The sequence below is a fragment of the Schistocerca americana genome, chromosome 10 (assembly GCF_021461395.2).
Source record: "Schistocerca americana isolate TAMUIC-IGC-003095 chromosome 10, iqSchAmer2.1, whole genome shotgun sequence".
Lineage (NCBI taxonomy): Eukaryota > Metazoa > Arthropoda > Insecta > Orthoptera > Acrididae > Schistocerca > Schistocerca americana.
Window position 1 is genome coordinate 187,268,180 of NC_060128.1, and position 15,263 is coordinate 187,283,442.

Genomic DNA, 15,263 nt, shown 5'->3' on the forward strand with positions numbered 1-15,263 from the left:
AACTCCTGCTCTCCTTTAAAACGTCTTTCTGCACCTGCTCAACAGTTGAAGATTTAACAACACTTATCTGTACCTTCAGGGAGGTGGAAAGATTATCAGTACTACTGACTCCCTATTTTTACAGAGGTTTGGATCCTCCAAAGAGGACACACCACAGCAAGCAACTTCAATCCTTGCTATTTTTAAATAAACCACAGAAATCACAGTCTTGGTCACATTTTATTTTACAACTATGATCAGATCCATAAGAGGAAAATAAAAATAAAGATGTTTCATAACATGGAAAATTAGTAAACCAATTACTTTACAAAAGCAGTAACACAGGTTATGCTTGATCACCAAGTGAACCGCGGGATGAATTTTTACTCTGCACCAAAGCGTAAGAAGATATGAATATTTAAATGATGACTAACTGAAACCCTCAGCTGCCGACAGGTGTTGTTGATATACCTCGATATGGACAGTTGAAAATGTGTGCCCCGACCGGGACTCGAACCCGGGATCTCCTGCTTACATGGCAGATGCTCTATCCATCTGAGCCACCGAGGACACAGATGAATGGCGCAACTGCAGGGACTTATCCCTTGCATGCTTCCCGTGAGACCCACATTCCCAACTGTCCACAATTCTACATATGTAATATACCCTATAGACATTTGCCCATCCACTCGTTACTCGCGCACAGTTTGGCGATTCCCGTAAGAGTCTGGGCAACCTGTGCGCATTCACACAGACGAAGGTCAATGGCTGGGTAGCCTTTAACTATATATGTGAAGACAGTAACTGTTCTCGAAAGAACAGAATACTGTTGATGACCGTGCAGCTTTTCCCTGGAATAAATGATGAGTAACTGAAAAGCCTCAGCTGCCGACATGTGTTGTTGATATACCTCGATATACCCGGTTGGGGCACACATTTTCAACTGTTCACATCGAGGTATATCAACAACACCTGTTGGCAGCTGAGGGTTTCAGTTAGTCATCATTTATTCCAGGGAAAAACTGCACGGTCATCAACAGTATTCTGTTCTTTCGAGAACAGTTACTGTCTTCACATATATGAATATTTCCTGACACATTACTGTGGTGTGCCACACTGGAATTCAAACCTAACACCTTTACCTGTTGTAGGCAAGTGCCTCAAACTAGGAAAGGGGTAATGTCATAAGTAAAGCTTTAAAGGTGTGTCATGAGTGATGCCTAGAGATCCCAGTCAGTAGAGCATTTGCCAGTGAAACTCAAAGGTTCTAGGTTCAAGGTCCAATCAGGCTCACCATTAATTGAAGTGATCAATGATGTAAGTGATATTTAAATAATGAGTAAAAGCTACAAATCATGGCACTAGTAGCCATGGGGAGCTAACAAAAGTCCAGCCTTCACTCTCCTCTCACTTACCACACCGCACCCACAGCACACAACACACACACATCTTTTCCACAAGGAGCTGCTGCAGAATATAAAATGTCTTACTTACACACATTACAGATGGGTCCGCCATAACCATGGGAGCACTGGCATGTATCAGGAGCAACGCATGTCCCATGCAGACACTTGGCAGAACAGACGGCAATGCATTTGTCACCTGCTGAGCTTTTTGTGTAACCATGACAGCAGTCTTGTACTTGCCTGGTTTTCACAAGAGTCTGGAAAAGTACAGAGAACAAAAAAACTATGAAAATATTAACTGCTTTTGACAACTGTCAAACAATATTAAGCCATCAGAAAAAGTGGTACATTAATGTGAGCCTTGGCAGATGGGATGGGGTGGTGAGGGTGGAGAGGATTTGATACAACAAATTATTGCAGTTACACAATTCAACTTCAAGAGTTTCCTGTAACTCCAGGTACAGGCAAAAACCTCAAAAATGAAACCTTGTTGTGAACAGGTAAGTACGATGTGGAATGAAATAGCTACTATAGAAATTCAGTCATTATACATCAAATAAAAAATTGTGTGCGTATGTTTTGTTGCAAACTGAATTGTTCAGGCATCATTTCTGTTCTATATACAGTGCGTACTAATCTGAAACCACTAAAAAACTTAACATTTCACCTATAATCTTGAAATATAAAAGACATTTCTTGAAAAATGTTGGTATCAAACATTAATCCTGCACTATAAACTGAGGAAAAGACTTCTTCTCAAGGTATCTGTCTGGAATATAGCCTCATCTGACAGTGAGATGTCAACTATAATCAGCTCAGACAAAAAGAGAACATGAACTTCTGAAATGTGGTGCTACTGGAGTAGGTCAAAGATTAGATGAATAAATCAAATAAATAATCGGGCTGTACTGAATCAAACTGAGGAAAAGGAAATTTGTGCTACAAATTTGTGATATAGCAGAAAAGGGCAATATTATTTTTAATAGAAAGTACAATTCCATAAATATCGGAGAATGCGACACTGCCATGCAGTGTTTACTTGAAGTTGCATAAATGCTAAAGCTTGAATTGTAATGCTGCTCGATTATTATGTTGATGAGAATAAGTAGACTTAAGATAAACTGTGATCAATTGAGATGGATTCTGATTAATTTATACAAACAATAAATATCAAATTAAAAGTATGTCAGATGCAATGTTAACAAGATTCCAATTTATAATTTGTGACAATATAATAAAAATGAGCAATTGCTTATGACCAGATTGTGAATATGTGGACTTGCAGGCCTTCTGGCTGAAAGCTTAAATCTCTAACTGTCTCTTTGTTATGCCTGTCTATACCTCGGTATCTCCACTATACGGTGAGTAGCAATCTATCATTTTCATAATGCTGTTGTTATTCCACCCTGGATTTTCAATTGTTTAATTTATAGTTTGTGGAATTTATATCAGGGTTGCCCCAAGTTTTCCCAAGTGAAATTCTCTGATATTTCTCCGATTTCCAGATGAGTTTTAGCAGTTTTCCCTGGCAAATTTTGAGATCTCGAGGGGTAAGTAAAGATGTAAGTTGATAATAGATCTTTGCAGCTATGGCACAAGAAAAAATAGACCCAAATAAGGAAATATCTAAATGAAACTTGCAAGCAGATGGCATTTCCTAAGGTAAGCAAAAATCTGAAGTACTAACATCAACATCTTTTGTAATGAACTGTTTTTAGATGGAGAAAGCAAGCCAAATGGTATGTGTGTTGCATTAAGACCACTGAAGTTATTTTATTTCAATAAAACAAAACCCATTTGGTGACAAAAATAGGCATTTCCTTGGTAGTGCTCGAGACATTTAAAATACCTTCACTGATTCCAGAAATAGCCACAGAAAGAAACAGGCCTCTTGAAAGAAATGTATAATGTGGGGAAGATATAGGTGACTGCCACTAAAATGTTGGTTCTACCACGTTCATTATTGTTGGTTATTGCCCACTGCATTATATCTATTATTTTACGGGTATTAGTGTGTTTTCTTTTGAGAAATATTTGAGTACATAATGTAAAAACTGCCAGCGACTGCCACAATTTTCTTCTTCTTATTGTCCATACTTTTTAACACACAAACTACTTTCAAAGTGCCAAAATGTACTCGAATAAATAAAATGTCTATAAAATGCCGCACTGCACAACGTATTTGTGGTGAACAGTTGCATTTTCTGAAATCCATCACCTGTGGCCTCTGGCCTGCCGAGGAGCACTGCAATCCTCAGTCCACGGATAAATCATGAAAATCCACTGCATTACGCAACATACAAACAGACCAGGCCTGCGGGCAGTTGAGTGAGACCACATCTGACAGGCAGGACCTGTACATTAGTGGGAAATGAAGGGCTTCAGATTGGCACGCCCAATCCATTACCTGCAGTTTTGGCCCATCTGAGAAATCCACTCGTGTGGCCAGCTATTCTGGAGTCACAGACAGCATGTTGATGAAATGGGGATGCAGTGATCAATCCATGCAACAGGTAACTTATGCAAATACTCTGAGAATCAATAATAATGAGGATATGTAGCAACTTACTGTAAAGATGATCTCTGAGCCACAGACAGACATGTAAGAAAGACAATCACACTCTCACAACTAAATTTTCAGAAATAGCCTTTGTCAGAAAATGAGAGCACATGCACACTCACACAATCACTCGTACACATCTCAGGCACACACAGCTGCCATCTCCAGCCGCTGCACCTACAGTCTCTGAGAATCAGTTCCAAACAAACCACTCCTCATGCCTCCCTGCCTCTCTTCAGCAGCTGCTAGGCTAGCGGTGAAAAATGGTGGCAGCACTGACTGCAAGCTGAGGGGAATGGAAGGGAGGGGAGAAGCAGTAGTAACGAGGGAGCAGGGAAGTGGTGCATGTGCTCAGCTGCATCCAGCCAGTGACTGTGCACATCTCAGTAAACAAACCATTTCACCTACTGAGGCAAAAAACGAGATGTTTTCAGCGTTTTTTTCAAATCCCTGATATTTCCTTGATTTCCCTGACATGTTTGAAATTCCCTGAACATGTGTCAACCCTGTATATAGAAAAGTTGTGGTAATTACAATACAATCCCCTCTAAAGACACAGGATTTCTGTCATGAACAAAAGTTACATTACATTTGTAGGGTAATAAACAGAAGTAATTAAGACATTGTTGTTGATGCACTTTTTACATAACTTTAACATGAGAACTGTAATGTTTCGACTTGATAACTGTTTCAGAAAAGTTGTTATAATGAGTTTTGAGAAGGACTCAACATGTTAGTTGCAAATTCAATTACGATCAAACAATGTAACTTTGTAATTACTGGAACCTATATAAGCACCCATGGTGGTGGGCACAGGGCACCAGTCTTATTTTATCTTTTAGGTGCATAACCCATGCTAGTCTTGTGTGTGTTGTGATGCAATAAACTCAATTAAAAAGTGTTACGAGTGTTTTGGCTACGTTTTTTTGGACAACATAGCATAAATTTCTTGAAGTATGTATTAGTGGTGGGGCAACTGCAAGAAACTGGAGTTTCATTCCTCAATAAAGTCACTGATTATCAGCGAGTTAAGCAATTGAAATGTAGCCATGAAAGCTGGTTGTACTTTAACTTTACCAGAAAGAGAGAGAGGGGGAGCAGTGTTAGGAGGTCAGGGGAGGTCAGGGGCAGGGAAATGTGGAAAAAAGGAGCAAAAAAGGAGAGGAGTGGGGAAAGATGGGCCGACGCATTGGCAGAGGGCTAGATGAGAATGGGAAGGAGGTGACAGGACAGAGGGGATGGCAATTGTTGGGTGGAGGGTGTGGGCACAGTACAATACTGTAGCTTGAGGCCAAGATAACTGAACCACATCCTTTGCCAGGGCCTTCATTATCTACCCTGAAATGAAGGATGTCTTACCAGATACTTTCCATTCCTCCCACCCAACCTCCAAAACATCCTAGTTTGTCCCTATGCCACTCCCAATCCCAACCGCTAGCATCATGGATCATATCCCTGTGGAAGACACAGGTGCAAACTTGCCCAAATACACCAACCCACACTTACTACTCCAGTCCTGTCACAGGTTTGCCCCAACCATGAAAGCAGCCATGTCATTTAGCAGCTCTGCTGCAATCACTGCAGGGCTTTTTATATTGGTATGACTACCAACCAGCTGTCTACCAGGAGGAACAGCCACCGCCAAACTGTGGCCGAGAGCAAAGTAGACCACCCGTGGCACAGCTTGCAGCTGAACGTAATACACTCGATTTCAATGGCTGCTTCACCACCCGAGCCATCTGGATCCTTCCCTCCACCACCAGCTTTTTTGAAGAACGCAGATCGGAGTTATCCTTACGACACATTTTCCACTCCAAATTATCACGGCCTCAACCTACGGTAACATACTGTCCCGACACCATCCACCCGACAGTTTTCACCTCCTCTGTCCTGTCATCTCCTCCCCTGTTTGTTTGCAGTCCTCTGCCAGTGCATCCACCTTTTCCCATTCCTCTCCTTTTCTGTTCCTTTCTTTCCCCATCTCTCTACCCCACAACCTCCTGACACTGCACCCATTAACAGTCTAGTCCCTCCACATTTCCCCGGACAGTATTCGTCTCTCTCCCCACCTGTGTGCTACCATCCCTTCTCCTTCCCCTTCCCCACCCCTTTCAGATTGCTGCTTGCACCCCACACGATGTTGCACTCTGGCCTGAGATGTTGGAGTTGGGGGTCACGTGTACATGACGCATATTGCTTGTGTGTGTATGTGTGAATGTTGTATTTGTGTACCTTTTACTGATGAAGGCTGTAGCCGAAAGCTACACGTGAGTGTCTTTATTTGTGGGTCTAATAGTTCCTATAGGTATATTTAGTCAACTTAAAATATGAACATACTATTGTGTTATTCACAGCTGTGACATAGCAGATGGTCTGCAAAACACATACATTTGCTATGAACAATATGCTGCCCTAGGAAGACACTTTTGAGCAAGTAAACAACAGAACACTTCTGAATATCATAGAAACTTGCTTGAATCTTGTAGACAGTCTTGAAGTTCAACTTGTACTTCGAGCACCTTGGTGGGATGTTGAAGCACCACATGTGCTCTCTCACTTGGTAGGCCTTGCGCTCAGACACCCTCGTTGTCGTCGTGTAGCTGAAAATTATTTTTAAAGATCTGCAGTTACCGACACCCATAAAAAAGACAAAAATAATACCATCTATTTACAGGTTCTGGTCACGATTAACTGAAATGGGTCTTCTCTTACAGTAATAATAGTAATGTCTAACTGCTTACATTTCCCATTAGGAATAGCATCAAATTGTACTTCAGTGTCCTATACTAATGCAGCAGGCTGCATCACACCAGTCACAAGCCTGACGATTTAAAGAGAGACTAGAGAGTCTTAAAATGATACATTATTTTTTTATCGTGTATTTAGCGAAAAAGTCCTTCCTTTATGTTTTTCTATAGTCTTTGTAAAAGCAACATGGTTAGTAACTGATTGCAAGAATAGTCAGACAATAATACAAAATGGCTGTCACAGCAATTCTGAGGTAGCCTCCATCATGTTTAACATGAATGATGTGGAAAAACCCACAGAAAAAGTATTGGGGGCAGTCAAATGAAAATTAGACAGATGGAAAAAAGCTGTGAACTGTTTATTATTTCGAAAGTAATCACCACAACTGCTAACACATTGACTGCACTGACAGCCAAGATGGTTAATGCCTTCATGGAACAAAATATTTGCAATTTGCCTACAGAACCATAATTGTACCCAGGTGTGCACCTCTTCATCCAAGGCAAATTGGTGGCAACAAATGCCTTTCTTCAGGGCTCTGCAAATGCCTTTCTTCAGGGCTCCCAAAGTATGGAAATTGCATGAGGAGAGTTTCGTTTGTATGGAGGATGTGTTGAGGTTTGCCACCCCCACCCCCAAAACTTTTGCAGTGTAGCCAAAACAACCTTCATAACATGTAGGCAGGCATTCTGTTGACAGATTGTTTCAGTTAAACTGCAAAAGTTTTGGGGGGAAGCTCAACACATCCTCCGTACAATTCCAATCTCTCCCCCCACAATTTCCATAAATTTGAAGCCCTGAAGGAAGACATTTGTTGCTGTCAATTTGCTGTGGACAAAGAGGTGCACGCATGGGTACAGTCGTGGTTCTGTGGGCAACTTCAAACATTTTTCCGTGAAGGCATTGACCATATTGTCTCACATTGGCATATATGTATTAACAGTTATGGCCATTACTTCAGAAATAACAGAAAGTTTACCACTTTTCCTCCATCTGGTTTGTTTACATTTGATTGCCTCTTACATCATTTTGGTTGAAGATGGATTTGAACCTTACTTTTGCTCAAAGTAGATCCACTGCTTTTACTACCTTTGTTACCTCAGTCATTTAATGGGTGAGTTTACTTTTACTTAAGCAGAAAATTACTCTCATAAAATTAACAGCTTACAAAATAACACTTCTTAATGAATACCCATGAAATAAGTTAAAAATGGTTGTTTGCAAGGTTAAAAACTTCCTCCTCACACAAATGAGAAATAAAGTTATTTTCCTATTTAAAAATACATATAAATGTGATTTCAACATCCATCACAAATTTCAGCTTTGCTACAGACAAAAGCAAAATCCCAGTGATTCCTGGAAAATATAAAGTGATTTGATTACAATGTAGAACAGCAAATGTGCTCAACAAATTTTTGTGTAACCATAACTGAGAGCATTGCTGTTACAATGTGAGCATTGCTTCTGTCAACGTAGAAATTTACTTTTTTGGGTCATCACCCTACTGGCAAGTTTGCAGCTTCCCACCACAATTTTCTCTCCTGTGCCAACCTCTCATTTCAAAGTATCACTTGCAGCCAAAGTCCTCAATTATTTGTTTGTTATACTGTGATCTCTGTTTTCCCCTAAAATTTATACCATCCAAGGTTCCCTCTAGTACCATCATTACCTGCTGTCTTAACACACATCCTGTGAGTCAACTGTAAAGTGCGATTCCAATTCTCTGCTTTGGGTGACGATACCTTACGTAACGTCACGAGTTGACGAGAAGGATGTCAGTGACCAGTTATTAAATGTTATCTTTTGTTGTAACTTTGATTAAGCATTGTGCCTGTATTTATAATGAAACTGACAGCTCTTTTCAACAGATGTATGGTGTTGTATATGGAACCTGTTATTACTATTTGGGTGTTACTGCAGTTTATCGCAAAAGTCACACATGCAGCAGTAACATAAAATGGACTACGATGCCCTTTCCGTGATCTTCATAGGGACTTGGCAGTAGCAGAAGGATTATTTGTGGCATTCAATCAAGTATGGATCAAGGTTTGAGTGATCAAGACAGACTGAATGGGACTTATGTTCCCTTATTATTATTGTTATTATTCATTATCAGGTGTGCCATGCATGAAACTGAGGTTTCTGAAACTACTGTTACTGGTTTTGCTTTCGTAGAGAGGTGTGCGGGGACTTTATTAAGTACTGAATATCATTAGGAGGCTGAGAGTCACAGTGGAGGTGGCCAAGTCATGTTTTGGGAAGAGGAATTCATAAGGGGACACAAGGTTAGGGGTTTCTGGAATTGTTGTTGCTGGGGGCAGGATTGTGCTGATGGAGTTTTCTGGGTGGTAAAGAGTCATACAGAGCTGGTTTTGATATCCAAACTCTTTTGCTGCTGCGGGCATGTACACACATCCTGCTATTATCTTCACCACGTATTGTGATCATGTATATGGACACCACTTCGGTTTTCCTGCAGTGCTACAGATGTCTGAATGCATCCTGAGCCACCAAAGCTCTCACTGCCGTGTACAAGCAACTTCCATATCTTGCAGTATAACAAAAGTTTACCGAATTTATCATACAACATACACTGATTAGCCAGAACATAATGACCAACAAACGTTAGTGCAATAATAGCGTAGAAAAACGCAAGGGGGCAACACCAGAAAGTACTTACAAAGACGCAGATAAACAAAATAAAAGAGTTAGATCTGTTTGGACGAGTCAGTCACTGTGATAAACCTAAGGATACGAGCAGATGCTCGAGCGTCATCAGCTAAAAGTTCCTGTAAGGTAGACGGCAGACACAGGACAACACAAGAGTGAATAAAACGGGGACAGGACAATAAAATATGGCGCACCGTCAATGGATGACCACAGGGGCACTGCGGAGCGGGGTCACTGGACAACAGGTAGCGGTGGCTAAATCGGCAATGCCCAATCCGCAACCTGGCCAAAATGACCTCCTCTCGCCGGGAAGGGCGTGAGGAGGTCGCCCGAGCTGTCGGGATTGGTTTGATGGCCCTAAGCTTATTTTCATGGAGAGAGGAACAAGCCTCGTGCCACAATGATGCAACGCGCCGACAAAGAACCCCACTAACATCAGTTGATGGGACACAAAAGGAAGCTGTCCGAGGAAGGACAGCAGCCTTGGCCGCAGCATCAGCAGCTTCATTCCCAGGCACACCAACGTGGACAGGAATCCACAAAAAAAAAGGACACGAGCGCCGGTATCAGCTAGCGACTGAAGGGACCGTTGAATTCGTTGCACGAGAAGGTGGTCCGAATATTGGTCACGGAGACTCTGAATGGCGCTCAAAGAATCAGACAGAGCAGATGGCATAGGGAGAATGACGATGGTGGCGTATATACTGAACAGCCTGATAGAGAGCAAAAAGCTCAGCTGTAAAGCTTGAACTCTAGTCAAGGAGCCGGTATGGAAAGGTATCATTCCCAACCACAAAGGCACATCCGACACCAGATGTAGTCTTGGAGCCACCTGCGTAAATAAAGACGTTATTAGCGAGCCTCGAACAAAGTTCGACAAACCTCGAGCGGTATATCGAATCCGCGGTCCTCTCCTTTGGGAGCGAGCTGAGGTCAAGGTGAACGCAAACCTGAGCCTGGAGCCATGGTGGCGTCGGGCTCTCACCCACTCGAAAAGTCGTAGGGAGGGTAAAACCAAGTTGCTGAAGCAGGCGACGAAAGCGAATTCCAGGAGGTAGCAGGGCAGACACATACAGCCGGTATTGGCGGTCGAGAGAGTCGTCAAAGAAGGAGAAATATGACGGGTGGTCGGGCATTGACATCAGTCAGCAGGCGTACCGACAAAGCAACATATCGCGCCGGTAGTTTGGTGGTAATGCGGCAGCTTCAGCATACAGACTCAATAGGGCTGGTGTAGAATGCTCCAGTCGCCAGACTTAACCCCCGATGGTGGATTGAGTTTACATGGCGTAAGATGGACGGCCGGGCAGAAGAGTAGACAAAACTCCCATAATCCGGCATCGATTGGACAATGGACCTATATAGGCGAAGCAGGACCATTCAATCTGCTCTCCATGAACTACCGCTGAGAACACTGAGGACATTTAGGGAATGGGTACAATGAGCAGCCAAGTAAGACACACGTGGAGACCAGCAAAGTTTCCTGTCAAATGTAAGACCTAAAAATTTTGTTGTCTCCACGAATGGGAGAGCAACGGGAGCGAGATGTAAGGATGGTGGAAGAAACTGTTTGTAACGCCAGAAGTTCACACAGACCGTTTTCTCACCCCAGGAATATAGACGGTCTAGACAACACTGAAGACAGCGCTCCAGGAGACATGTTCCCTGAACGCTGCAGTAGATCGTAAAGTCGTCCACGAAAAGGGAGCCTGAAACGTCAGCTGGAAGGCAATCCATTCTTGGATTGATAGCTATGGCAAAAAGGGCCACGCTCAAAACGGAGCCCTGGGGCACCCCATTCTCCTGGTGAAAGGCATCTGACAAAACAGAACCCACACGTACCCTGAACATTCGATCTATTAAAAATGCATTAATAAAAAAGAGGGAGGCGACCGCGAAGGCCCCAAGCGTGCATGGTGCGGAGAATGTCCGCCCTCCAACACGTGTCGTAAGCCTTCTCCAAATCGAAGAACACAGCCACCGTCTGGCACTTACGCAAAAAGTTGTTCATAATGAAGGTCGACAAGGTAACTAGGTGGTCAACAGCAGAGCGGCACCTACGAAAGCCACATTGGACATTGGTGAGGAGACGTCGAGATTCAAGGAGCCAAACCAATCGAGAATTGACCACGCGCTCCATCACCTTGCAGACGCAGCTGGTAAGGGAGATGGGGCGATAACTGGAAGGAAGTTGTTTGTCCTTTCCTGGTTTGGGTATGGGAACAACAATTGCTTCACGCCAGAGTGTAGAAGCAGGACCTTCAGTCCAGATGCGATTATAGGCGCGAAGAAGAAAGCCTTTACCTGCAGCAGAAAGGTTCTTCACCATCTGAATATGGATACCATCGGGCCCCGGAGCAGAGGGTCGGGACCAGGCGAGTGCACTTTCGAGCTCCCGCACGGTGAAGGTGGCATTCTAACTTTCACGATTCAAAGACTGGAATGAAGATGGTCGTGCCTCCTCTACTTGTTTTCGGGGGAGGAAGGCAGGGTGGTAATGGGCAGAGCTCGAAACCTCTGCGAAAAAGCGGCCTAAGGCATTTGAGACCTCCTCAGCATCCTCAAGGGCTGCATTCACTACAGTCAAGCCAGAAATCTGGGAGTGGACCTTGGTGCCAGATAGCCGGCACAGGCCACCCCAGACAACCGAAGGAGGAGTAAAACTGTTGAATGAGCTGGTGAAAGCCATCCAGCAAGCCTTTTTGCTTTCGTTGATAACACGACGACATTGTGCACGGAGTAGTTTGTACCTGATACAGTTCGCCATCGTAGCGTGGTGTTGGAAGGTGCGTAAAGCACGTCACCGAGCACGAATAGCGTCGCTGCATGCTCTAGTCCACCAGGGGACTGGGACTTGACGCGGAGAAGAGGAAGTACGAGGGATGGAATATTCAGCAGCAGTGAGAATAACGTCCATGAGGTATGCGACCTGACTATCGCAGCTGGAGAAGTTTCGATCACGGAAGGTCACCAGGGAGGTGAAAAGCCCCCAGTCGGCTTTGGAGATGTTCCAGCTAGTGGAATGTGGAGAAGGGGTGTGATGCAGGAGATGGATTACGCAGGGGAAATGGTCGCTCGATTATGTGTCAGACTGAGCATACCACTCGAACTGACGTGCAAGTTGGATAGTGGATATTGAGAGCTCCAAGTGGGATAGGTATGCGTTGCATCCGAAAGGAAGGTAGGTGCACCGGTATTTAAGCAGACTAGATTGAGGTGGTTGAAAAGGTCTGCCAAGAGGGAGCCTCTCGGGCAGGATGCTGGAGATCCCCAAAGGGGATGGTGGGCATTAAAGTCTGCAATCAACAAAAATGGTGTAGGAAGCTGAGCAATCAGTTGTATCACGTCTGCCCTAGTAAAGGCAGACGACAATGGAGTGTAAACAGTACAAATGGAAAAAGTGATAGTGGGGAGAGTAATTAGGACGGCAACTGCCTGCCGATCTGTGTGCAATGTGATTGGATCGTAGAAGACATCATCCCGAACCAGCAACGTGACCCCTCCATGAGCCGGAATACATGCCACGCGGGGTAGGTCAAAATGCACGGAGGTATAGTGTACCAGGTCAATACGATTGCATGGGTGTAACTTCGTTTCTTGGAGACCTACGACAAGCGGGCAGTGCATTCGAAGGAGCAATTTTAGTTCCTCTCGGTTGGACCGAATGCCGCGAATATTCCATTGAAGAAGTGCCACTGTGAAAACGAAAAGAAAAAGAAGAAACAAGAAAGGGTCACCTCGATGGCCGCTGAGGGCCTGGCTTCGAGGGAGCACTGCTGCTGCTGCAATCGATAGGTGGTGAGTCATGGTCCATCAACTCAACAGTTGCATCTGCCACCTTCCTGAGCTGGTCAGGAGGGGCAGCTTCCTCCGTCGGTGAAAGGCCAGATGATCGGCTACCAGCGGTGCGGCCTGGCGAAACTGAAGATGGCCGATGACGGCAACTGCTGGGTGGCGCAGGACAAGAAAAGCGCCTCGGCGGAGATGGAGAACTCTTTTTTCTAGGAGTCTTCTTTGAAGAATTATGTTTTGTCGAAAGAACAGGTGATGGCTGTGAAGTTCGTGTACGCAAGAAATCTTCGCGTGTCGGTTCTTTTTTAAAGCTCCGTGCATCTGATTTAGAGGTCCTCGTCTTAGCAGTGGCAGATGATGTTTGAGCCTTAGGGTTGGTGGGAGGAAGAGGAGACGTTGATCGGGCGATCTTAGCACTGGCCGATCTGACGACCGAATCGCTAAATGTTAGATCGCATGTCTGAGTAGCTACCTCCCTGGTAGGCTGAGGGGAGGCGAGAATGGCACTGTATTTACCCACCGGAAGCACAGTGGGCTTTCTGCTACGGAATAACTTGCGAGCAGCCGTGGTCGACACCTTCTCTCTCACTCGAATTTCCTTTACCCTTTTTTCACCTTTGTAGACGGGGCAGTCGCGAGAGGAGGCAGCATGGTCGTCCATGCAGTTGATGCAACGAGGGGACGGAGGTGGACAGTCACCCTCATGGGTGTCCCTGTCACAGGCAACGCATTTAGCCGCACTTGAACAAGACTGCCGGGTATGTGAGGTGTCAGCTCAGAGGGGTGTCCTCATTACAATTTCGACACAAAGCAGTGGAGTGGAAGGGGTAGGCTAGCAATAGAACAGTGCATTACCATTGACTAGACACTCATTTATTGAACACATAAGTCAGGTATTACCCAAAAGGAACAATCAGTACAAATTACAAAATAATATTCTTTTCCTTTAAGTCACTCAAACATTTAAATATGCAAATGGCAATCGTTTAACTGAAAGCCTTTTAAGAAAGCATGACTAGAAAATTTGAATGATGAGTTAAATCATATTTAATTAGGCTATGGCCGAGCACATATTTTAAAACGAAATACTTTCTTTAAGAAATCAGCGATCAAAATTAATTACATAATCCTCAACAACCATATTACATCCAAGACATTTAAGATTAAAAAGTAATATATAACATCAGAGAGCTGCAGTCCCAAGTTTTAAGCAGCACGTTTCAGATGGACTGCACTGCAATAGTATAATACAAGTCCCTCAGAGGATCTCCCCACACAGGAAGTTATTGCCGCAGTCGACAAAATATCAACATTATTCCATGTACAGACCTAAAACAAAATAAAAGCTCTCCTAAGTTTGGTACAGTTAAGGGGAGTTGGAATGCCCTATCTCGCCAATGTTAAATTTGCTAACTTTGTGTACCTTTTTCTTTGGAACTATTATCTTCAGAACTTTGAAATTCTGGCAGAGGTTTTCAGCATATATTGTGAGCCCACTGAACTAGAACCAATGTTTTCTTTTTGTTGGTATAGTATTTATGAATTTTTTACCATTAAGCCATTTTTTATTGGAAAAAGTATAACATAAACTTCCCTAGTTCAGAGAATAAGCCAGTTCTTGTCATGATTCTAGTTCAGTGGCCTCTTTGAACTGTTTTGCAGCATTTCTGAAAATTTGAATGTTGTTGGTTGAGTGGTTTATGAGATAAAGGTACATGTAACACTAAAAATGTCAAATGCCAGAAAATGCGATTAAAGTAATTCATTATGAAAATTCACAAATACCTTTTATTCTATTATCAAAAGTGTCCAGCAGAGTAATCAGGGTCATCTTCTAGTTCTTCTTCTTCACCTAGAAGCTTTCTTCTCCTTGCTGCCCTTGCTTTTTTTGTATTAAATTCAGCTGCATACTGAGCCTTCCTTACTCGCACGCTGTCCAGAAGCTGAAGACCTCTGATGGTGTTGATACCAGGAGCAATGCCGAGCCTTGCCATGACCTTTAGCCTACCCATATGACCATCATTGAATGAAATAACAGCATCACTGACTCCCCATTTCAATGTTTTTATCCCAACAAATACATTCTTAGGTACACGAGTCCAAATGAG

The 15,263-nt window shown here is 43.5% G+C and overlaps 1 protein-coding gene and 1 non-coding gene across 2 annotated transcripts in view; both read right to left on the minus strand.

Annotated features, from left to right (window-relative positions):
- The window catches only part of LOC124552629 (protein draper-like), a 237,919-nt gene that overhangs the window by 159,410 nt on the left and 63,246 nt on the right, over nt 1-15,263 (minus strand). The window contains exons 3-4 of the mRNA XM_047126954.1: nt 6,419-6,545; nt 1,474-1,642 (exon numbers count right to left, since the gene is read on the minus strand). Of these exons, the coding sequence (XP_046982910.1) occupies nt 1,474-1,642; nt 6,419-6,545 (296 nt within the window). The remainder of the gene's footprint in view (nt 1-1,473; nt 1,643-6,418; nt 6,546-15,263) is intronic.
- Nucleotides 476-549, minus strand: Trnat-ugu. The gene has a single exon. It is a non-coding gene; the product is annotated as a tRNA-Thr (tRNA).